Source organism: Apodemus sylvaticus, chromosome 14, assembly GCF_947179515.1.
Source record: "Apodemus sylvaticus chromosome 14, mApoSyl1.1, whole genome shotgun sequence".
Taxonomy (NCBI): Eukaryota; Metazoa; Chordata; class Mammalia; order Rodentia; family Muridae; genus Apodemus; species Apodemus sylvaticus.
Window position 1 is genome coordinate 54,680,719 of NC_067485.1, and position 26,069 is coordinate 54,706,787.

General features: G+C 40.0%; 1 protein-coding gene across 3 annotated transcripts in view; it reads left to right on the top strand.

Annotated features, from left to right (window-relative positions):
* Positions 1-26,069, top strand: part of Mpp7 (MAGUK p55 scaffold protein 7) — a 225,124-nt gene that overhangs the window by 123,168 nt on the left and 75,887 nt on the right. For all 3 annotated transcript variants that reach the window (XM_052157097.1, XM_052157098.1, XM_052157099.1), the window contains 2 exons: positions 18,606-18,683; positions 21,498-21,578. In XM_052157097.1, coding sequence (XP_052013057.1) covers positions 18,606-18,683; positions 21,498-21,578 — 159 coding nt within the window. The remainder of the gene's footprint in view (positions 1-18,605; positions 18,684-21,497; positions 21,579-26,069) is intronic.

Below are 26,069 nucleotides of genomic sequence, written 5' to 3' on the forward strand. Positions count from 1 at the left end.
TATTTTGGATATTAGCCCTTTACATGATGTAGGGTTTTTAAAGATCTTTTCCCAATCTGTGGATTGCCATTTTGTCCTGTTGACAGTGTCCTTTGCCTTAGAGAAGCATTTCAATTTTATGAGTCCCATTTGTCAGTTGTTGATTTTAGAGCCTGAGCCATTGGTTCTGTTCAGAAACTTTCTCGCTTGTGCCGATGTGTTCTGTGTTCGAGGCTCTTTCCTGCGTTCTCTTCTCTTAGATTTAGTGTATCTGATTTTATGTGAAGGTCATTGATCCACTTGGACTTGAACTTTGTACAAGGAGATAAGAATGGATCAATTTGCATTCTTCTACATAATGACCACCACTTGAGCCAGCACCTTTTGTTGGAAATGCTGTCTTTTTTCCATTGAATGCTTTTAGCTCCTTTGTCAAAGATCAAGTAATTATAATGTGTGGTTTTATTTCTGGGTCTTCAATTCTATTCTATTGATCTACCTGCTTTCTCTGTACTAATACCATGCATTGCTTTGTTTTGTTTTGTTTTATTTTGTTTTTTATCACTATTGCTCTGTAGTACAGCTTGAGGTCAGGCAGGGATGGTGATTACCCCAGAAGTTCTTTTATTGTTGAGAATAGTTTTTCCTCTCCTGTTTTTTTGTTTGTTTGTTTGTTTTGTTTTGGTTTGTTTTTTGTTATTTCAAATGAATTTGAGAATTGCACTTTCTGTCTCTGTAAAGAATTGACTTGGAATTTTGATGGTGATTTCATTGAATCTGTAGAGTGCTTTCATCAAGATGGCCATTTTCACTATATTAATCCTTCCATTCCATGAGCATGGAAGATTTTTCCATCTTCTGAGTTCTTCTTTGATTTCTTTCTTCAGAGACTTGAAGTTCCTGTCACGCAGATCTTTTACTTGGTTAGAGTTACACCACAATATTTTATATTGTGAAGAGTGTCTATATTTGACTGTTGTGTAAAGTGTTGTTTCCCCAATTTCTTTGTTAGCCTGCTTATCCTTTGAGATTAGGAAAGCTACTGATTTTTTTGAGTTAATTTTATATCTAGCCATTTTGCTGAAGTTGTTTATCAGCTATAGGAGTTCTCTGATGGAATTTTTGTGGTCACTTAAGTATATGATCATCTCATCTGCAAATAGTGATATTTTGACTTACTCCTTTCCAAAGTGATTTGTATCACTTTGACCTCCTTTTGTTGTATAATTATTCTGGCTAGGACTTTGAGTACTTTATTGAATAGGTAGGGAGAAAGTGGGCAGCCTTGTCTAGTCCCTGATTTTAGTGGGATTGCTTCAAGTTTCTTTTCATTTAGTTTGATGTTGGCTACTAGTTTGCTGCATATTGCTTTTACTATGTTTAGGTATGGACCTTGAATTCCTGATCTTTCCAAGACTTAGCATGAAGGGATGTTGAATTTTGTCAAATGCTTTCTTGGCATTCAATGAAATGACCATGTGGTTTTTTTCACTGAGTTTGTTTATGTAGTAGATGGCATTGATGGATTTTGGTATATTGAACCACCCTTGCATCCCTGGGATGAAGCCTTACTTGACCATGGTGAATGGTCATTTTGATGTGTTCTTGGATTCGGTTTGCTAGAATTTTATGAAGTATTTTTGCATCAATGTTAATAAGGGAAATTGGTCTGAAGTTCTCTTTCTTTGTTCTTTGTGTGGTTTAGGTATCACCATGACTGTGGCTTCATAGAATGAATTGGGTAGTGTTCCTCCTGTTTCTCTTTTCTGGACTAGTTTGAGAAGTATTGGTATTAGGTCTTTTTTGAAGGTCTGCTTTCTCATGCTATGCTGAAGATAACCTACTTACACGTGGCTTTACCCCTATTGTATGTGGACTTGGGGAGTAGGTTTCTTTCTACTGCTTGTATAGATAGTAAGATCTTATTGGAATGTACTTAAAATAGCTTTGCTAGGTGAGAGAATCTCTGTTTAGAATTGTGCTTCAGTTCTGTTTTTACAAAGCAGCATCCAGCTCTTCGTGCTGTCTCTCACTTATACTGGGTTTAGGGAAAGCAGGATCTGTTACTGCTCTTGGGTTTGAGTCCACTTTCAGTGAATGCAGCAATACTTCTGAGGCTTAAAGTTGGAAATCTAGATGACCAGTAGGATGTGTACTTTTTACTATTTATTGACAATTTGGATAGCCTATTTAAGTTGCCTTCCCCCCACAATCAATTTGTAAGAATTCCTTATATAAGCTTTAATAATGCTCAATTTTGGACTAATACTTTGTTTAATTAGTACTTTGTTTAATTCCGCCCAATTGGTATCTCCTCCATTTTGGATGGTGCTGGCAATCATATCTAGGTCTTGCCTGTACTAGTGGAGTAGGCAGTAATGGAGTTCCATCCCTCCTTGGCCCTTCTATGAGCTTTGTTTAAAGTGTGGTCTTGATGGACTTAAGTTCTCATTATACAGTTTATTATACACTATACCTTTGCCTTTTTTATAATTAATGCTTCTGTTACCCTGTGAACTTTAAGATCACCAAAAGAATTAAGTGCTCCAGGAATTATTTTACACACACTCAGGTTCACAGGTTTGTGCACAGCGCACATAAACTTGCAGTGCTAGGGATTGAACTCGGGACTCCACACATGCTAGGCAAGCGTTTCAACCCTGATTTATTTATTTATTTTTAAAATATGTTGAGACAGAGTCACAAAGTAGCTCAGGATACACTTGAACTTGTGACTCTCTTCCCTCAGTCTCCTGGTTAGCTGGAGTTACAGATCTGTGTCACCAGCCCTTCCTCAGATGTAGATGTGCAGTCTACCTTCAGCTCAATATAGTTTATGGTATGAGGTAGGGAGTTATGATGTGAGGCATATTTTGTTGTTGCATGTTTGTTTTTCCTAAGAGGCAGTTGCTACAGTAGCAAGGTAGAGTGAGCCTCCTTCCTGACATCTCTGTAGTACCAGCTTGTTCATTAACCCACTGTCTGTATTCACAGGGTTCTGCTTCTGGATCACTTATTCTTTGTGTTGTTCTGCATTATGTTGACATCACAATGCCCTGTGAATGAGAATGCATTAGTTTCATAGGAGACATAGTTCATTTTGATATAGTAGGTATGGTTGTAACATTAACTCTACTCACTCTCAAGTTTTGAACAGTATTCCATCATCTGGATTTTTTTTATTTCTTTTAGGAATACTTTATAATTTTCTTTTACAGATTTTACATATTACTGATAACAGTTTTTCACAGGTACTAAAAATTTAATTTTTAGCTGTTTGCCACTTGTGCACTGATACACATTCTGTTGTTCTGACCCCTTTCCTTCTAGTAGGTTGTTTCACTAAGCCCTGATATGAGGCTTTATGCCTAGTCCTATTGTATTTTGTTATGCCGTGTTCAGTTGAGAGCCCTGGGAAGCCTGCTCTTTTCTGAAGGGAGGTGGGGGGGGGAGTGCAGGTTGGAGGGGGCACTGGGAGGAGCGGAGAGAAGGGAAACTGAAGTTGGGATTTACTGTATGAGAGAAGAATTAACAACTTTATTTAGACTCTCCGATGGTTTAATTCAGAGCTTGTATTACTTAATCTGTATATTCTTTAATTAAAATGGCAGTTTTCTTTCTGCGTTTACATTATTCTTTCTTTCTATTATCTATGTTTCATTGACCAGTATCTTTTTCATTATCATCAATCATCTATCATCGTCTGTGTATTCATCTATATGTATTTATATACATACAGATTTTCCCCCCTGTAGTTTAGTCTAAGACTTCAAGAACTTGGTTGAAAGGAAATTAAAATAGTGGATCTTTTCGTGTCTTTCTCCATGTATCTGTTCTCCCCTACCTACCTTTGAATGCATACACCTTGCATCCTGTATCACCAGTATCTTGCCTACCTCACTTGGACTCTCTTTGAAATGTTTATCTTTATCTCATGGTCTCCTAAGGAAACCTTTGTCATCCTTTTGTCCTGTCTTGGCTTTTTTTTTTATTCAAAAATTTTATTTAATCTCAACCAAGCCTATAAAACATAGACAGTCAGTTTGGGAGTAGTAATTTTTCCAGGATAGCTGCGAAGGTCAAAGAGGTCAGCCACATCAAGTCTGAACACAGTAGCACCCAGTATGGGTCAGTATTAGAATTATTAGTAGTTATTGGAAGGTACTATATTCATTCATTCAACAGAATAAACACCTATTGAATTAAATATTAAAGTTGGCATTGATTAAAAGAAAATATAAAAAATAAAATTAATTTATTGCTAGCCTGACTCACATTTTGGCAGTCGTATAATTGAATATATGTGGAGTGATCAGTAGTATAACTAGTATAACTTTTATAACCCAAAGTGTTTTTAATATTGAGTTTCTTAATGATATTAGCTTTACTTTTATTCTTTGGAGGTTGATGAAAAGTATTATTCATTTTAGTTACACAGTGCACCTTCTGCTGCCACCTATTCCAACTGCATGGTATCCTTGCAACATGAGCCCTGTGGAGTAAAATCTGGATACCTCCACAGTAGCTGCTTTGGCAGAGGCAAAAATTTAATATGTGTGTGTCTGGGATAGGGCAAGTGTCTGCAGCGAACAGTTTCAGCACATGCTCTATGGAGTTGCTTAACTTTCCTAAGTAAGAAAGTGCAAAGGATTGAATGGGATCAACTTAGGTATGATTTGGAAATTGTTGTATAAAATTCAGCAGTGCCTATTTCTAACTCACAAATTTTACTTCCTTTCATATTTATTTCTGCTAATGCTAATGTGCATTTGGATGAAGCCATACTTTGGAAATTCACAGGACAGCTTGATTTGGCATCTTGCAACTTCATGAAAGTGGGTTGCCAGAGTCTGTGACATCATCCTCTCTGTAGGCCAATGAAAGTACATTGCATCATTTGAGAACTGGCAGATTTGGGAGCTTGCAAAGACCTTAGCATAGGATCTTGTGTTGTGGGCTAGGTACGACTGCTCCTTTGGCAAAGCTTGGGTTTTGTAACTGCATGATTCTGAAAGACCATCCACTCTCATTTGCTCCCAAAATAAAGACAGGCAAGAAAGGGAAAGTGTGGGAAATCTGCTGTTTAGAATGAGGGTTGCAAACTATAGAAGTGCTACACAAGCACTTGATACCATAATCAAGATTAATGCAGGAGGTTTGGCTCAGTTACAAGTGATTTAAGTGGCAATGCTTTAGAGTGCTTCCCCAGGTTTTAAACAGTGGTGTGCTTAAAATGTCAGGTTTCAAATGTAGACTTCGAATGAGATGTCTCAGCAGTCAAGAGCACTTCCTGTTCTAGAAGAGGGCCTGAGTTTGGTTCACAGTACCTGCTTGGCGGCTCACTACCATATGTAACTGTTTGCTCAGATGATCTGACGCCCCTTCTCTCCCCTCCTGGCCCACGTAGGCACATATTGCACAAGACAGACACTCAGGCACACACATATAAACAATAAGAGAAAGGTGATTCCGTATATTTGTAGAGATGATTAAATTATAGTTTCTCTTTCCAGTGAGATAACATGTTTTTGCTTTTGAACATCTTCTGGGTTCACTTGAAGTGTCCTCATTTCTATGGTTTGGCCTCCTTTCCTTATTACCACGGAGTCTAACCAGCAATTTTTCTCCAGCTATTAAAATATAAGACCATAAGGAAAACAGGCTTTTCCCACAGCAAAGAACCCTATGGTTAAAAATAAAAGCAAAATAGAAAAGACTTGTAGAAAATTCCCTTACTTTTCAGTTTCTGGTTGTCATTAAGTTATCTGCTATTAGAAAATTGTTTAGAAAACAAGTTATAGGTGCTACAGTTAGTTGTAATTATTTCCCAAGTTCCACTCCCTCCACCAAATATAAACTTCAAGTAACAGTCTGCAAATTTGTTTTTCTGCTTTCTATCTTATTGGTGCTGGTGAGACTTAATACTAATACTTAATACTTAATACTTCCTAATTTGGACATTAGTATATAAGTGACATTTATAGAATTAAAATATTTTTTTAATTTCTGTGTCTATGTGTGTGCCTGAGTGTATGTACATATACCATGTGTGAATCCGGGACTTGAATGCCTTGTACGGAGGAGGGAGGATGAAAGTGGTTGTGGGCAGTTCAAGGGTATGGGAAGTGAGAGTAATCAAAATGCATTGTGCATGAGTGGAATTGTCAAATGACACATTTAGCAAAAAAACAGAGGGGTAAAGAGATAGCTCAGAGGTTAGCACTTAGTGCTCTTCCACAGGAACACAGTTCAAGTCCCAGCACCTTTGTCCAGCAGCTTATAAGTGTTTGTGACTCTGAAACCCTTTTCTGGCTTCCAAAGGCACATGCATGTATGTGTACAGACACATGAAAATGAAATACGTCTTTAAAAATAAATAAAAGTTGAACATATTTTCAACTAATACTTCAAAGTCTAGTATCTGTAGCTTTCTAGGTAAAAGAAAAAAATTGTTTTGGTGCAAGATAAAAGCAGTGAGTTTGATGGTGGGTTTCCTTGGTCTGTTATTAGGGGAATACAAAGAGCTGATAGAAGGTGGATTTCTTCTTCAGGTACACCTGATCATTGATTCCTGCAAAACCTCTAGTTTAATAGTAGCTTGTAGTTTTTCATTAAAGTGTTCACACTGTAAAATGTTCCATAGCTAGGAATAAGAAAGGAAGGGTTAGTTACGATGTGTCTAAAACAGGAAGGGTCCAGTGCTGTTTTTATTTAATATGCATGTGCACTGAAAAATCCTACAGTGAGCAGATGACATCTCATGTTCTTAAAGCACATATGAACAGCACATCAGACCGTGAAATAGATGTGAAAGTTAAAAGATGTAGTTGAACATCTCACACAGATGTGTGAAAGGAAGGGCTGTTTGGAGAAAGTTTGGGTCAAAAACATGAGGTCTGAGATTCTCAGAAACTTCTGGAGTCTTCCCAGTTGCTGCAGGGGACTGGAAGGATATGCGTGGGAGGGAGGCAGCACTCAGGGGTTCGGGAAATTGAGTAAATGAGTTTACTCATGAAGCATTCAAGCTGTTATGTGTCTCTGTGAGGGAACTCGGTAGTTTTGAAAGTTACCTGTCATCTCTGCTCAGATGCCAGACTCCTGGCTTTATAGAAAGGCAGCACCTGATTGTGAGACCACACTTTCCACACATGGGCTTGTGGATTCAGGCAGAACGTGACTTGTGAAAAAACTCACATTAGGTGTGGAGAAACTCTGCTAATAAAGGTCCAAGTCTACCATTGACTGGATAGCTTTCTGGGCCTGTCTTCATTCTCTTACCTTGTGCAGGGAATTCAAAGCCCCTTACTTACACACCTCTACATGCAGAATGTCCAGTAGCCTTAGATAGATTACAGGTTCAACTTCCTTTTCCCTGATAAGAATTCATTCAGCTAGCCCTTAGATTCCTGAAATGCTTCCCCATGCTAATAAGGCATTTCATTTCCTTCATTTCAGTACCTTCATTTCCATACCCAAAGCCTTCAGCCAATAACCTTTGCTCATTCTGGATGTTTCTACCCCCAAATTAGATAAGCCATGAATCACCCCAGGTAAAAGTTGATTTGCACCCCTCCCCTGTCCCCTGTCATCTCTGCTCCCTTAGTCAGGCCAAAGTGCTCACCACTGTGCCAGTGTCTGGAATCAGCACTGAGCTGCACTGACACAGGAACCGTGCTCAAGTCCTTTTAGTGTGATATGTTCGTGTGTTCAGAGGTCTTATGAGGTGGTCCTAGCTCTTACAGTATGGTTTTGGGACCCACAGATTTCCCAAGACTGTTTCATGGAAAGGAAAGGTCAAAGCTGTCCTCCTGAGACTATTTTGAGCATGCTTGCAAGATGCTAAAAAGTGCTGAGGTCAGCACACAGAGCAAAGCTGGGACAGAGCAGTGTTGGACACCACACCACCAAGCAGTGTGTTGATGAAGCTGTACAAATTACCAGTTACACTTCATCTTAGTTGTTGAGTTCTTGTTTGTTTGGTTTTTTTTTTTCCAGTAAGTCTCTAACAGAATAAATGAAAAAAAAATTTTAAATGGGGTATCTGTTTATTGTAGAAGACTAGAGGCTGTATGTATAAATATTGGACTATTTCAGAATAAAGCAGGTTACCTACTTCTAGATTGTATAATTCAAGTCGATTTTTCATTGCTGTTAACTTATTAAAAGGTTCCCAAATATTCCTTGGCTACATACAGGAACTGAGGGAATTCCTCTGTATAGAATATTCTAAGAAGTAATTTCAAATAGAATCATCACATTTTCACCATACAAAATAAAGTTGACGGTTTGATGCAATTTAATAAGTTAACTTCGACCTAAAACCTGGCTAAGTACTTTGATTTTTTGGGGTCTTGTAACCTTGTTCCTTCTGGGGATCGCTCATTAGCATAGAGATCTTGCAAACACCTTACACCTTGCCTAAAGACAGGGTGCTCAGTGCCTCCAGCATTTGCTCTAGAGAGCTGGTGTCATCATCTTCTCCATCTTTTGGAACAGCCTTGAATCTTTGCATCTCAGCTGTGCTTACAAACACTACTGCGCCCACAAACTCTCTGTGAATCAGAGGTCTGAGGACAAAAGCATAAGGATCTCTGTCATAACTTGAAAAATAATTCAAAATTAAACAAGCTATTATTTTCGGCGCTTAAAGAAACTCGGTGACTGAGGTGTAGCACAGAGGAAAGTGCTTACCAGCACCTTCAGAGCCTTGGGCCCTGTCCCCAAAACTGAAAAAAGAAAAAAAGCATCAGGTTCGGGCACAAGTGCCCAGCAACTGAGTCACATGAGCGGGATGGCTGCAGGAACTCCTGAAAACTCGATGAACATTTGACTAAGTTTCTTTCTTGAAAATAAGTAGGTTTTGTTCCCTTTCATGATAACACTGTAATACATAAATTTACTGCTATTTTGGGAGACAATTATTTTGCATTAAATTGCAAGCCTTGCCTTTTAATTCCTCCAATAATAGAAATGATGGGTAACTGCAAGCTTTTTTAATCTTATGGTTTAGTAATTGTTATTTACGAGTAAATATTGCTAGTGATGTAAATTGTATTTACGTATTGCTAGCAGTATTAAGGGAAGTATATGTTTTTCCCCCTGTGCCTTTATTTTTGACAGCAAATAGATTTATTGTTTATGGCTTCCCACAGAGCTGTTACAAAAACAATATTTCTACCTATAATTTCTTAGTATTGACAAGTATTATTTTTAATACATTGTTAAGTTTAAATGAAAGTACAATAAAAATGCCAGTGCTTCAGAACTAAAGGATAAATCACATGCTGTTAACTGCTTCATCCTGCCTTGTAGCTCCTGTGTAAGGATCTAGGCAGGCATAGGTGCAGGCATAGGGGTCACTCTCCTGAAATTTAAGCCAGGCATAGGTAGAGAATTGTTATGACACACAGAGAAGCTGTTGATTTGCTGTGGTTACTCTAGTAATAGTGGGAGGACAAGGGAAATTCTTCCCCTTGGGAAATGAGAGAAGAACTGTACCTCTTCTGCAAAATGATAGGAAAAAAAGATTCTGCTATAAGACTTTGTAACCACAGACTATGTAACCACGGGTCCATTACCTGGGATTTGATGGGTTTTTATCCACCAAATGTGGCAGTTTTACACTGTGAAAGCAGCAGAGTTGGTTGTTGGAGTTACAGGGTCAGTGATCAGAAGCTAATTAAAGCTTTTTCCAAGAGGGTCTATTACCAACCTTGGAGGCCTTTGTAGGAAACCCCGTAAAATGCCCAGCTTGGCAGAGATAAATGAACTGAAAGTGTATAGGGAAGTATTAGAATTAACAGTTAAACAGAGTATTCGTTTTCTGTGCGTTCCAGATCTTTAGGCCATGTCAGAGAATGAAGCCAGCCAGCCATCAAGGGTTATCACAAAAACAGAGTGAATGTTGGGTCAACTGATCACCATTGAGTCCGTACAAAAGTTGTATCTATTTGTAAATTTATTTTTATTTGGAATTGTTCCATAGACACAGGATCTCCCCTCTATACCAAGGCTGGTCATTTATATTTCTGGCCTTAGCAAATTTCCTAAGTAAGCTGGCAACTGGGGTATGGGCAGGTTCCACTGTGCCCAATTATACACCATTAAAACGTAATTAACAACTTATTTTTGAACTGTGTGTGTGTACAGTGTGTATGCAGTGTGTGTGTGCACAGTGTGTGTGCATGTGAGTGTGAGTGCCTGTGGAGGCCAGCAGGGTCAGGCTTGCCTAGAGCTAGAATAACTGTAGAACGTAAGGTGACCAGTGTGGGTGCTGGGAACCTAACCTGGGTATTCTGCAAGAGCAACTTGTGCTCTTAACCACTGAACAATCTCTAGAACTATATTCAAACAGTCCCCATATGTCAAGGCCACTGTACTATTTAAAACAGTTGATCAATAGAACAAAAATAGAAGTTTGTACATTTTTTTTTCAAGATAGGGTTTTCTGTGTAGCTCTGGCTGTCCCAGAATCCACTTTGTAGGTGAGGCTTGCCTCGAACTTACATAGATCTGCCTGCTTCTGCCTTCCAAGTACTGGAACTAAAAGTGTCCACCACCACACTCACAGCTAAACTTTTATTTTTAGCTGTACACATTTATCTGTTATAGCACCGTCTACTTTGACGACATATGTAATAGTAGATTTGTTTATGGACCCATGCTTGCAAGTGTATAAGGACGTATGCAGCACTTTCAGCATTATATTTCCCCTTGGAGGTCATAACAAAATGCAAGGTTAAGTTTGGAGCCATCTCTCTCTTTTTGCCTATTTTATAAGCTGTCTGAGCTGTGTATATCAAACTAACATCTGTTTGATCTTGATACTGTGTGCAGGTGTTCCCATTTTCCTTTCTCCCCCTCTTGCCACCCCTACTCCCACCCCACCTCCACTGGTATTTCACTGTGTAGCCCAAGCTGGCCCGACACTTGGATCCTTGTGCAGGTCTTGGAGTGTGGAAATTACAGGTATGTGCCATTATACTTGCCTGCCTCCTTTCCTTTAAGATCAAACTGACTTCAGAAGTGAAACATTATATTTAGCTCCTGTTCTCATTGCTGTGACAAAATACTGAAGGACAAAAAAAGTCAATGTAAAGAAGGAAAGGTTTGTTTTGGCTGATGGCTAGAGGCACAGTCCATTGCGGTGCGGCGTTCATGGTGGTGGGGACAGTAAGGGTGAGGCAGTATGGCTGCAGAGAGAAGTGGACACTGGTTCTCAGCTTCTCACTGCTTTTCCTTCGGTGTGGGACATGAGTCCCTGGGATAGTGTGCTTAGAGTGGATTTCTCCCACTTAGTTAACCTAATCTAGAAGCTTCCTTGCAGACACACCCAAAGCTTTGTTTCCTGGGTATATTCAAATGATTGACAATATCAACTATTATACAAACTTGAATTTTTTGTGTGTAGTTTTTTGTTTTGTTTTCTTCTCTCCCTTCTTCCCTCCTTCCCTCCCTCCCTCCTTCTCTCCCTCCAGTTCTCTCTCTTCCCTCTCTCTCCCACTCCTCCCCATTCCTCCCGTCTCCTCCCCTCCCCTCTTTCCCCTCCCCTCCTCTCCCCTCCCCTTCCCTCCTCTCCCCTCCTCTCCCCTCCTGTCTCTTGGCATAGAACTCAGAACCCTGAATATGTTAGGCAAGTATCTTCAACTGGGCCACCATTCCTGCTTCTACATGTGTTTAAGGAAGTTCTAAAGCTAGAAGTTCTAGCTCAGTGGTAGAACATTTCTTGCCTGGCATCTGGGCAAGAGGCTCCCAGGACCCAAAAGGGATGACATTAGCTTACATACCCAACAAAGGGGAGAGAGAACCTGTAGAGACCAGAGAATAGGCACATCCCACTCATCTCAACAATATTAACCCAGAATTGCTCCTGTCTAAAGGAAACACAGATACAAAGTGTAAAGTAGAGACTGGTGGAAAGGCCATCCAGAGACTACCCCATTTAGGGATCCATCCCACCTGCAGACCCCAAACCCAGACGCTATTGTTGATGCCAAGAAGCACTTGCTGACAGGAGCCTGGTATAGCTATCCCCTGAGAGGCTCTGTCAGAGTCTGACCAATACAGATGCAGATGCTCTTAGCCAACCATTGGACTGAGCACACAGGGACCCCGATGGAGGAGTTAGGGAAGGACTGAAGGGCTTTGCAAGCACATAGGAAGAACAATATCAACTAATTAGACCCCCCCCCCTCCCCGAGCTTCCAGTGACTAAGCCACCAACCAAAGAGTATATATGGAGGTACCCATGGCTGCAGCTGCATGTGTAGCAAAGAATTGCATTAGCTGTCATCAATGGGAGGGGAGGACCTTGATCCTGTGGAGGCTTGATGTCCCAACATAGGGGAATTCTTGGGTGGTGAGGCAGGAGTGGGTGGGTGGGTGGGTGGATGGGAGAGCTTCCTCATAAAAGCAGGGGGAAGGGGGATGGAATAGAGGGTTTGCAGAGGGGAAACTGGGAAGGGGGATAACAATAAAAATGTAAATAAATAAAATAACCAATAAAAATATTTTTTTTAAAAAAGAACATTTGCCTGATATATACAAATCTCTGATTCTGTTGGCACACACCACCTCACCCAGTATTTTTGATATAGTACTTATGACTTAAATGAATATAAGCAAAGCTTCTGTGGAGTCTTCTGGGATCTCCCCTGATTGTATATGTCTCATGAATGGAAAGCAGAGGTGAGACTCGGAGGGAGGCCTGTTATTTTGGTTGTTATTTTATTCTACCCTTTGTCACTTCCAGTAGTGCAACTGACCCTGTGCTGCTCTGATTGTTCTGAAGTACTTCTAAAATGATGATAGAAATAACATTGACAAAAAATCTACATCATAAAGATCATCACCCACCCCCATGTGTAAGAAACCCATTCATCTGCCACCTGTAGTACATGTAGAGTGCTCAGCAAGACGCAGGGTGTCTGCCAAGGGTGTGCACACTCCATATCTTCTTCTTGCCTTCCCGATTTTTCTGAGTGTAGAGGTTAAAGGTACGTGTTATTTTTAGGTTGATTCAGAAATCTCATAGAATAGATGTTTCAATGTCTTTATGAACAAGCATAATTCAAGGAGATTATGGTTTACCTTTTGTTTGCTAATAATTTTATGATACATATGGTTTAACTTTTAAGGTTGATAGGAAGAAAGAAGATAAAAATACAAAAAAAAAAAGAAATGAAATGTAAAGAAAAGAAAAGAAGAGAAAGAAAATACCTGGTAGAATAATTTAAAAGGTGCTTCCCTGGCAGTGTAGTAAACGCTATGATGGTTAAGTGGAGGAGTGCGAGGTGAAAGATAATACTAGGAGGAGATTGTAATATAGAAAGTGTATCTTAATTAGGGTTTTACTGCTGTGAGCAGACACCATGACCAAGTCAAGTCTTATAAAGGACAACATATATTTGGGGCCGGCTTACAGGTTCAGAGGTTCAGTCCATTATCATCAAGGTGGGAGCAGGGCAGCATCCAGGCAGGCATGGTGCAGGTAAAGCTGAGAGTTCTTCATCTTCATCTGGAGGCAGCTAGTGGAAGACTCACTTCCAGGCAGGGTCTTAAACCCACCCTCGCAATGACACACCTACTCCAGCAAGGCATATACCTCCTAATAGTGCTACTCCCTAGGCCAAGCATATATAAACCATCACAAAAGGGTAAAAGAAAAGTCAGTACGGTTTAAGAGTGAATGAGAAGTGAATTGTTCTCTAGGACCTGCTGTTTTTTACCCCTCATGGGGAGAGAAAAGGCTCTACAGGGAGAATTTTACACTAACAAATTAGAAGAGGAAAGATTGGACAGGAAATGCCTCTCCAAAATAGATCAGACCCAGGAAATCTGAGACTAACATTGGGTGTTGAAAGAGGAGAATGCGATTCAGGAGATGCTTTCAGAGCACACCAAAAGATTGACCACTTCACTTGGGATAAATACCATGACCAGTAGCAACTTAGGGGAGGAAATTCAACACTTATGACCAGGTCATACTCCACCACAGGAGGAAGGTACCAGAGGAACTCAAGCAAGAACTGAAGAATTGGTGGCAACTGCTAGCATGCTCAGCTAAGTTTTTTTTTTAAATATATATATAGTCCATCCCCACCTGCCTAGGAATAGGACCACCCATACATCAACTCTTTTTTTTTTTATTGTTATTTTATTTATTTACATTTCAAATGTTACCTATCCCCTTTTCTGCTTTTCCCTCAGCAAAACTCCTATCCCATCCCCTCCCCCTGCATCTATGAGGGTGCTTCCTCATCCACCCACTCCCACCTCATTGACCTAGCATTCCCCAACACTGGGGCATCGAGACTTCATAGGACCAAGGGCCTCGCCTCCCACTGATACCAAATAAGGCCATCCTCTGTTACACATACAGATGGAGCCACATACTTCAACTCTTACTACAGTCTCTCAAAGACGTGCCCACAGGCCAGGCTGATCTGAGAAGTTGCTCAATTGAGGTTTTCTCTTTTCAGGTGATTCTGGTGTGTCAAGTTGAGGGGAAAAAAACCCAGCACACTAATAAAAATAAACACTGGCTATGTAGACTCAATGGAGACAGTACCAGAAAGCAAGTGCCATTCTTGATTAATGGGGAAATTCTGGAGAGAATATTAAAGAGAGGAGTCCCACAGCGTAGTAAACGTATAATATGGCGGTATTTGCTCAACAGAAGTAAGGAAAACTTGAATCCTTTCAAATATTCTTGATGAATTTATATTGCCAAATTCATGTCATGGTGTATGCTTATTTGGTGAACCAGTCAAGTATCACATTAAAATAAGGATGTAGAGTCTGATCAGTTTTATTTTTCGGCTCAAATATAAACTGTTAGCAGCATCAGATTTAAAAGGGGAACATGCAGTTGTTTCTGTTGCTTTTGCCCAGTGGTTTTGTTGTGTTTGGCTGAAGCTTTCCTTTCTAGTATCTTCTTTTTACCCCTTGACATTTTTATTACTTTTTAAAATAGAGTTCCTTTATTGCTGGGGGGTGGGGGGAGACCCACCAAGCTTACTAATGTTCTTTGTAATTATCAGGATTACCCTACCCTCCAAATCTATATTTTAAATAGGTAGCCAGGGTACTGGCCTGCATACACTGAACCGTGGCTTGTACAGGGGTGGTACAGTCCACGCCTGTAATCCCAGTGCTCGGGAGACCCGAAGAGCAGGACTGCAAGCTTGAGGCCAGTCAGGGTTACGGAGAGACCTTATCTCTGAAGAGAATGGGGTAAATATCAGCAAAACCAAAGCAGGCAAGCAGAGAGGTTTTGTGTGCAGGCGTGAGCCAGCAGCAGGACATGAGCCACACAGCAGAAATATTATTAAACAGGCAGTGCCCATGTTTTTAAATACATTTCTAATTTTTAAGATTATACTTTCCCTTTCTCCAAATCCCCCCCCTTAGTTCCTGTACAAATTGATGGCCTCCTTTTCCTTTATTGTTGTTGTTGTTGTTGTTGGTGGTGGTGGTGGTGGTGGTGGTGGTGGTGGTTGTGTATTCATGCATGCATGCATGATCCTGAATACATAAATACAATCTCTCAGACCATCTAATATGTTGTCAGGGCTGACCTTCTGGCACTGGACAGCCAATTGGTGTTCTCTTCCCTGGCTAAGGCTACTCTGGCTCTCAGCATTTCTTAGCTACCTGTAGTTCTTTGTGTAGGATTTAGGCATTGCAAGCCCCAACTCAGGCCCACATTCTGTAGTCTGTCCATTGGTGTCATCCTTGCTCAGAATGTCAGAATCTTACCATGAAGTCTTACCAACATGATTGCTTAAGAGTCAGTGTTTTTTAATAACTAGGAACCAGGTGAAAGATCATAGGTATAGTCTATTTAATCTCTTCCAGGTGACTGCTGTCAGTGCCTCTTTTCCTGGTTTAAAAGCCTTGCACACTCATGGTTTGGTCTCAATGAGGCAGTTACAGTAGCTATTTACTGCTCTTTTTGTATGTAGTTTGATGATTGAAACTTCATTTCACAAAGTTAATGTGAAACTAACATCAGACATTAACATCAGATTTTCTTCCTAAAACTGATCATTTACTTTGAAAATGTATCCCATTGAAGATGACTATAACTTTCTTTTAAAAATTGGCTGCATATAGAAATGAACATGTGTTTTGTTTTGCTTTGTTTGAGATAGTTTTGGGGCACCTGGTTGTCCTCAAACACTCTGTATAGCTGAAGATGACCTTGAACTTCTGATGCCAACTAAATGCTGGGATTAAAGATGTGCCTCCTAAGTGCGAGGCTCCATTTAGTTGAGCGGGGAAGCATTCTGAAAAATGGCTGTAGTAAAGCTAGACTAGTTTTATAATAGTCCAAGTTAGTGTCCCTGTAGTTGGAGGTGACAGAGCAGCCTCCTGCTAGTTTAATTGTTTTCAAATCACAATTTTATGGCTTCCCCAAAATCATTTCATTTCTTAACGTTCTTTACAATTTGTGATAAGTAACTTAAAGGCTCTAAGATATTAAATAAACAAAATTACTCTGCTCATTCTGGTAATGCCATAACTGTCACAGATTTCCTAACTTCTATACCAGATTGCCAAAAGTAATAGGATCTGCTCTCAGCAGGAGCGTCTGGCTAATCAAAATAAAATCTCTCTTGCAGATTCTTACAAAAGGTTGGCTAGCTTTGACTATAATTAACAGGGGATGGTGACACACTTTTTCAAAGACAGCAGAGGATGGTTTTCTTTTTCTTTTCAGTAGTTTGCTTTTTAGTCACTCTATATCCCTATCACAACCCCCTTCCTCCTTTCCTTCCAGAGGATCCCGCTATACCACTCCTGGGCATATAACCCCACGATTTCCCTGCATGCATTAAGGACACATGCTCCACTATGTTCATAGCAGCCTTATTTATAATAGCCAGAAGCTGGAAAGAACCCAGATGTCCCTCAATGGAGGAATGGATACAGAAAATGTGGTGTATTTACACAATGGAGTACTACTCAGTAATTAAAAACAATGAATTCATGAAATTCTTAGGCAAATGGTTAGAACTAGAAAATATCATTCTAAGTGAGGTAACCCAATCAGAAAAGAAAACACATGGAATGTAGTCACTGTTAAGTGGATATTAGCCCAGAAGCTCTGAATACCCAACACACAGTTCACATATCAAATCATTCTCAAGAAGAAGGAAGGAGAGGGCCCTGGTCCTGGAAAGGCTTGATGCAGCATTGTAGGGGAATACCAGGACAGAGAAGTGGGAGGGGGTTGATTGGAGAATGGGTGGAGGGAAGAGGGCTTATGGGACTTATTGGTAGGGAGGAACCGGGAAAGGGAAAATCAATTGGAATGTAAACAAAGAATAGAGAAAATTAAAAAAAAAATGGTAATGTCACAAAGTACTCAAAGAAGGGTTGACTTACTATACACCAATGCATTTTAAAGATTTTAAAGGTTATGTTATTTTAATTGTGTCTGTATGTATGGTATGTGGGTATGTGTGGGCCATGGGGTCAGAGGTGTTGGAGCTGGAGTTACAGGTAAGATGCCTGATATGAGTGCTGTGATTTTAACTTGAGTCCCCCATGCAAGAGCATCATGCACTCTTAACTGCTGAGCCCAGATATCTCTGGCCCAGATATTTTTAAAGAAGCCCAATTTGTCCAATACTGCTTTAAAATATATTCTTGCTTCTATTTCTTAGGTCATGATGGGCCGTGAAATGGGCTATTTTTACTTTTTCATATTATTTACTTGTTTTACAGACCTGATTCTGTTCACAGTAGTGAAAGTATTTAGGTATCTGATGCTCTGCCAGCAGGTGATCTTATATTACTGTTTTACAGCATGAGGTATGGTATTATTTAATCTAAATAGTGATGATGTCTATAGTCAGGAGAAATCCCTTAATTTCTTTGAGCCTTGAATTTGGAAAGAGACAGTAATTGGGCCAGGAGTGGGTAACAAAGCAAGTTGTAGGAACAGCATACTGGCGCATGTGTGGCTGGCTTTAGCAACTCCTGCAGGCTGCTGCTCCTGTAGACCCACCTGTCAGAACGGGGCTGCTATTTACTGCTTTGCTTTGTTCATAATTGATGGGATTTTTAGTTATTGTTTTGTTTTGTCTGTCGTTTTGTTGTTGTTTTATGGAAGCATAAGCTACAAAGGATACTTGTAATTTTGAGGCAGTGTAGCTTTCAGACAGTGGGTTCTGTTTAGGATTAGAAACAGAGGCTTCCTGTTGTTGTTTTTTTTTTTAATGATTTTTTTTTTTTTTTTTTTTTTTTTTTGGTTTTTTCAAGACAGGGTTTCACTGTATAGCCCTGGCTGTCCTGGAACTCACTCTGTAGACCAGGCTGGCCTCGAACTCAGAAATCCACCTGCCTCTGCCTCCCAGAGTGCTGGGATTACAGGCGTGTGCCACCATCGCCCGGCTAGGCTTCGTGTTTTTATGTGTTCTGTCTGAAGATGGTTTTGCCATTTGACTCTTGGTCACAATTGATGGATTGCGTATACCTGTCCGCCATCTTTAGGTTGATTCGAACACATGACTTGAAGGTGATGGAGAGGCCTGCTCCTGTTCACAATAGTGAATGTGTTTAAGCATCTGCGATACTTTGCCAGCAGGTGAGCTCATACTACTTTCATTTTCTTCCAGATTCATGAAAAACTTCACTACTATGAGAAGCAGAGTCCGTTGCCCATTCTCCATGGTGCAGCAGCACTGGCTGATGATGTGAGTGTGCCTTTCTGGGTTTGCAGGACGTATCACCCATGGCCCTGCCCCAAGTGGAACCCACCCCATTGCAAACAGATGTGTGTGATCCTTTGAGTGAAAACCAGAAGAAGTTGCAAATGTTGCCCAAATCCCTGTCATCACCACGCTTGTGCTTTTTCTAAAATTGTGCATAGAGGTACCCTGGTATTATGCACAATTATGTGTCTATGCAATAGAAATTGTAGGCTTCAAATTCTGTGCAGAGAAAAACTGCCTGGCATCAGTGTTCTGTGAAAGTCACACAAGGGGAATGCTTTTTGGAGAAATAAAGACAAATGAGATAGTTACATTGCTGACACTACCAAAAATGACAGATAGTAGGATAGAAATTGGGCATATTATATCCATAAAAGGCAGGATTGTTTTTAAAATGAATTATAGAGTATGGTAATGAGTTATGGATATTAGACCATTCCAAATTACCTTTATAACCAAAAATAATTTAAGAAGCATTTGGCATTGATGGAGTAGTTAATTTCCTGTCTCTATAATTTTATTTTAAGCCTTTGGAAGGGAACTCACTTGCTGATTTCCACTGTTAACTCTCAGACTCAGATGAATAGAGAACCAACCTGGATAAACTGTAAGGGCGCAGAGCTCGACAACAAGCGGGCTGATGTGTGTAGTGACTCCTACAGCTTATTTGATGCTTTTCAGTGGGGCTGTTGTTACCATAAAGCTAACTATAACTCATTGTTGTCGAGTGCTAGGGCCCCAATAAAGTAAACAAGTCAACAGTCTTCCAAAGTTGACTTTATAGCCTAATATGTAAGCTAAAGACCTTGGGACTCACAACCAAGTTGTAGCTGATTGGCTCTGAGGCACATCCCTTTTGTGTTCTCTGTGGACATGAGTGTGTTTTAACACATGTCCCACAAAGAAGCCTACTTGTGCAACATAGGTGAATAAAGTTGTAAAGACAGCCCTATGAGTTGCTACAGTTACATAAGAGCCTTTAAAATCAGCATCAAAACACAGACCCCCTAGAGAGGTTTTAGAAATGTTTATGTGGAAACTAATGGTCTCCTCTCTAGCAAGTTATAAATGTTCATTTCCTTTAAAGATTTACTTGTGTGTGTGTGTGTGTGTGTACCAGAAGAGGACGTTGGAGCTGCAGTTACAAGCACTTGTGTGCTGCCTGATGCGGGTGCTGGGAACCAAACTCAGGTCTCTTGGAAGAATAGTAGTCACTCTTTACAGCTGAGCCATCTCTTCAGCTCCCAATTTTGCTTTTGATTGTTTAAAAATAAACAAAGAATTCAAGGTGGGGAATATTACATAGTGTGAGAGTGTGTCCCAGCTATGTAATACATGGGTTCAAGGTTCAGAAGCGCCACAAATAAACATATTAGAATCTGTGTAGTTATGATAAACCACCTGGATTAATTTATGAAAATGGTGTATTTAAATGTTAAAACACATGTATGTAATGAGTAAAGAGCTATCTGTGTAGGGTAAAACTTGTATCTTGCCAGGCAGTGGTGGTGCACGCCTCTAATCCCAGCACTTGGGAGGCAGAGGTAGGTGGATTTCTGAGTTCGAGGCCAGCCTGGTCTACAGACTGAGTTCCAGGATAGCCAGGGCTACACAGAGAAACCCTGTCTCGAAAAACCAAAAAAAAAAAAAAAAAAAAAAAATATATATATATATATATATATATATATATATCTTAATAAAGCGAAAGCAGGTTTGACATGTTATTGATGAGTCTATCAATTTTCTCTGATTTGGCCTTCTGAGTATATTATACCTTTACAGAAAGATCCTCATCCTTAGATAAGAACCACCTTGTTTTGCCAGAACACACACATACAACACACACACACACACACACGTATACCAATAACACCATATATTTCATAATTATAATCTCCTTTTAACTGTTTGAATAGTGTGTGTGCTGACTTGAAATTTTGCTAGGAACTTCTCTTTCTTCTTTTTTTTTTTTTTTTTTTTTTTTTTTTTTTTTTTTACATTTACCTTGTTTCTAGTTGGCAAATGGGAATTGTATCTATTTTGGGGTTGTGGTTAGTACCCTTACACACATAGGCACATTTCATAAGAATCAACTCACGGCAGTTAGCTTGTCTCCCACCTCAACGTGCTTCTCTACAAGTGTGAACATTGATATTTTTTAGTGTAGAACATGATTGATGTCAAAGTTCAAAGTCTTTTCATTTGAACCAATACCTAGGCATCCTTGATAGTTACAATAAAGTACTGCTGGATTTTGGGTACCGGAGTAGTTGCTGAATAGTTCTGTGTTCATAATGAACTTGGCTCCTATTTAATAGACTTTGTAGACTGTGTACAGAAACATAATAAAAAGTACAGGCCTTTGACCCTGTTAGGAGTACTCAAGGTCTTTTTACCCCAGCTCTGAACAGCACAGCTACTGTGGGTTTCTGGAAGCCCTGAGGGTTTCATCACCTCATCCAGGAGCTGTCTTTTCCTCCTTTTTTTTGTACACTGTCAAAGCTGATCCAGTCCTTTTTACAAATGGCCCTTTGTCTGTGCGCAGAAGGCCGTTCGTGGAGATGAAGTGCTGGGATTTGCCCTCCTGGCAGTAAATCAGAAGGTGAATTGGCTGATGGGATTACTCCAGTTGCACTCAGCCTAGCCTGGAAAGAAGCGCACAGATTGATGGCCTGCTTCATTCTGTGCTGACTTATCCTGTAGCTCTGGAAAGCAAACATTCAGTCGTGGCGTGACACAGTGAACCTCACAGCGTTCTGCGAACTGTTACTCACGTTGATGTAATCTCCCTTGCAGCTGGCTGAAGAGCTTCAGAACAAGCCACCAAACAGTGAGATCAGAGAGCTGTTGAAACTGCTGTCAAAACCCAATGTGAAGGTGAGAACACGCAGCGGCCGTGGGTTATGTCTTCTCAAAGGCGCTCCAGGGGCCTGTGGGCAAGTTGCTCCAGGCCCCCATCTTCTGGTGCAATAGCATAGGACTGTAATGGCAAGCCGCAGTCAGAGTTGACAGTATGATTTGCTTTGAAAATCAGGTTTTCGTTGACATGGTGAATTCATTTGATCTAGTGGGTGCAGGACAGAAGCCCGGTGTATATTTTGTCATGGATTATTCTTCATGGCTAATTGATAACAGGTAGTTTATTATAGGAGGAGAATTTGAGCCTTTCTGTTCCTCCTCACTTAGTGTCCCCACTTCCTGTCCTTCATCCCAATTCATGTTTCAGGATCCCACTCCATGTTACAGAGTGGAGCAGTTCTCAAATGCAAACTTGCAGGACATTGGTATCCAGACCATGGTTCTCTTGTTTTCACTCGGTCCTGATTTGATCACGTGTCGTTCCTCCAGATTGGATGTAGCTAGAGAAGGTGATTGAATCACAGTCTTCCCCTGAGGTCTGAGGTCATGATTCACAGAATTTGATTAATTGGGACAAGTCCTGTGATATAAACATTTGGACCAGACACTGCTGCCATTATGTATAAATTACTATCTAATCTGAATCCCTTAATTAAACAAAAGGTTATTTATGATGATATTTATTGATAATCATAGGATATTGAGTGGGATTTATTTTTAAATATGATGTTACCCTTTAAGAATTTCATAAGATGTATTTTGATCATGTTGATTGCCCACCACCAACTCCTCCAAGGTGAAAACCCTGAATTTACCCTCTGGGAGAAATGTCTTTTAGGGCCATGCTGTATTAGCTTTTAAATTTACATTTTTAAAAAGACAGTGATGAATGACAGTGGAAGTAAAATATCTATAAACTATGATGTCTAATCCCTAGAGAACAGGTATGAGCACATGCCTATATGATGAGTGGGTGGACTGTAAATGGCACCAGGAGGCTGATTTGTAATGGTTGAGGAGGTTAGATGTTAATTCCAAAGCAGGGTATGATTGGAGAAAATGTGACTTGGTATTAACGTGCTTTGGGAAGGAGATTGCAGTCAGACAATGCTCTGAAGATTACTTCGTTTGGTTTTATACTGCCTGTTATTAGCTATCGTCAGCCACAGCAGGGTGAGGAGAGCTGCAAGCATCCAGTTAAATTCCTTAGCAAGACTATCGTTCGGTTCAGAAGTGCTAAGTTGAAAGCAGTGTTTCAGATGGAAAGTAAAATATTTTGCTATTCTGCCCCATAGTGTTTAAAGGGCAATTAGCTAACAATATAGACATCATCCTGGCTAGAAAATGGCATTTGTATTGAGAGTCGAGTGTTACCAATGCATTGTGATATCACTTAGATAAAGCTTCATGTGGAAAATATGTTAGTGGATGATCTGTTTAGTTTTTATGTTTATATAGCAGCATGACCAAAACCTGGATGCAAGGTTAGCATGAAAGTTGCATGTTCAAGAAATGCACGTGAGAATAAATGGAAGCCAGACATGGTGTTTCAGTGAGTAGACTCGCTCTGTGGCCAGCCAGCCCTGGGAAAAGAGTATCTTTCTTTGATTGTCTTAATATTTGGCTTTGGTCTCCTTGAAGGAATTTATATAGCTACCACCTCTTGAATGTTCCTTTTAAAGATAACTTTTTTAAAGATTGTCTTTCAAATAATTTTGGTTTTTAAGAATGTAACCATTCAGTTCTAAATCCTGGGAAGCAAGATAAGTAGAATGTAGTATCTGTATATGCAGTTCTGATGCAATGTAAACACTTCTTGAAATTTTAGTAGATAAAGGAAATTACTTAATTTTAGACTGCTGTTCGGTTTGAATTACTTCATTGACAGTACTGAGAAGAGACCTAAGATGTGCTTCAGACACACCAAGGTTCTCCTCACCCCCCTCCCCAAACACATCAAGATTTGTTTAATCAAATACATGGTCACTATAGAATAGCAATATTTAGACCTCACAGGTCTGCCACCTTTTCTTGGGGGTGGAGGGCAGGTTTTATAGCATATATTTAGTAACTTTCATACAAAATGAAATAGATCTTCATCTGTTCTTTTGTAGATGTCTATTCAATGCCTGTTACGTACCAAATTCTCTGGATTTAGCTTGTAGAGGGTTTGTTTGAATAATGAAGGCAGTAGGAAATGCCAGTTTGGTTTGGAAGCAGAAAGGGAAATAAACCATTGAGGAAGTGGCTTTGGGTGTGAGGCAGACAGTAGGTAGGCAGAGATGTCTATAGTAGGTTGGGGGTGGAGGGTGAAGAGTAAATGCTCTAGATAAAGTTGAATGGTACATGAAATCTTAATGAAGAGGCTGTAAAGCATGGAGCTGAGCTCACCCAGTGTGGCCTGCAGTCCCAGTGCTGTTGTCCGTGCTCTTTCCTTTACTTTTCATGGCTGCTCTATCAAGGAGATGAACAATAAGACCACCCAGGCTGTAAGCATTTTAAGAAATTTGGATTTCATTCTGAGTGCAGGGGGGTCCATGACAAGGATTTAAGTAGAAAAGTGACAGGCTCCCTCCTCGTGTGGAGGGCAGGCAGTGAGACAGCAAAAGCCCTGCTGAGGAGGAGAGCCAGCTGTGAGTGTCTGATGGACTCAAGGGCAACATGCTTGTGGCCCTGGTTGAGGTGGGCCGTGCGTCATGTTTAAGGCATAGCTTAGCACATATTGTTGGGGTGAATGCATAATCAGAGGCAAAAAGTAAGAAAAATCCATATTACAATGAATTCCAAATAGATTCAAGGTATATATAATGAACCACAAAAATATTACTGGGGTTAGAGGTGTAGTTCAGTAAAAGAGTATCTGCCTAGTGTCTTTGAGGCCTGGGAGTTGATACCTAAAAACAGATACACACACACACACAAGCAGTTTTTAAAACATGATAAATACATTATGCAATGGCTTAGATATTTATTCTTAGTAAGACAGAAGTGTTGTTAATTGCTTATCTCTGTCTCTAAGCACTGTGCTTACAGCGTTGGGAATTTTAAGTAACCTGAAGTCATTGAAAACTATTCAGTGTTGGGAATTTTTATTTTTTTATAGTACTTTTGTAAGTCTTTGTGTGTGTGTGTGTGTGTGTGTGTGTACTTGTATGTGCATGTTCATGTGTATAAAGGTCAGATCATGCTAACTGACTCCTGATTCTGCTTCCCACCTTGCCATTGGATTGCTGTAATTAGCCACCCACCAACCTGTCTAGTTTACTTGGGTTCTCAGGAGTCACATTGGATCCTCATACTTGCACAGCTTGTATCCATAAAGCCTTTTCCCCAACTCCTTTACATTCATTTTAATCTGTTCATATATTTAAACTTTTTATTCATGTCCTCTCATTTATAGCCTAGGATTGTACCCTGTTCCTCTTGCCCTTTGTAATCTCTCACTTTCTGAAGAGTGCTCACTCTCCTATGATCTGTGGCTGTGAGTTTTTCGTAACGAGGGAATGGTTGGTTCTTCTGCAGCATTAACTTTACTTGAGGACTGTCAAAAATGTAATGATTATGCTCAATGTTATCTGCTTTGCTCATGGCTAAGCACTGAGCACTAGGCAAACAAAGGCAGTTATTAGTGAATACAAACATATGTACATGGCTCCAGTAAAGGCAAAAATACTTTCTCTTTATGTAATTATAGTATGGTATATATGTGTATGGCGGTTGTGGTAGTGGTGGTGTGTGTGGGTAGTGCCCCACATATGGAAATTAGAGCAGAACTTTTAGCAGCTGGTTTTTCACCTTTCACCTTGTTTGGAAGTGGAATCTTTCTTGTTTCTGATGATTCACAACTTGCACCAGGCTAGCAAACCCACAAACATCTGGGTGATTCTACTGTCTTCACCTTGTGTCTAGCCAGGTGTTTGTGGGGAATTACATATGGGGATTAGACACTCACTGCATTATTCTAGTGCTCATTTTGGTAAAGCAGTAATGTGATACCTACTTTGGAACATGGTATTATAATTTAGGGTGTCAGTGGAAATTGGGAAGTTTAAAAAAACTAAAATAAAAAACAAAGATTTGTTTCAGTTTTCCAGAACATTTACTTACCAGAAATTACTTACAGCCTAAGTCTGAAGAATAGATGAGACTTCATTAAAGGAAGCTGGAGGAAAAGTTGAGCTTCCTTCTGGATCTGTTCTTCCTGATGAACAGGCATTTAATTCTGTGCACCTGATAGACACTCAGGCATAGACTTGACTCCAGGGGTCCACGCAGTGGCAAATTACAGGTCTGGTGTTCAATTTCCTGTAGATGCTTCTGAGCAGCAGACAAACCCCTCAGCTGTGATCAGTGATTATGGCACGTGGAAACACAATTTTTATTTAAGTTCTGCCTTTTGAGAGGAAAAATCTATATGTTGAAAGATAAAATCACCTCAGCGAAAGCAGGAAATGGAATGCCAAATGCCTTCTCATTGTCCAAAGTACAAAATGTTGCTAAGCAACGATA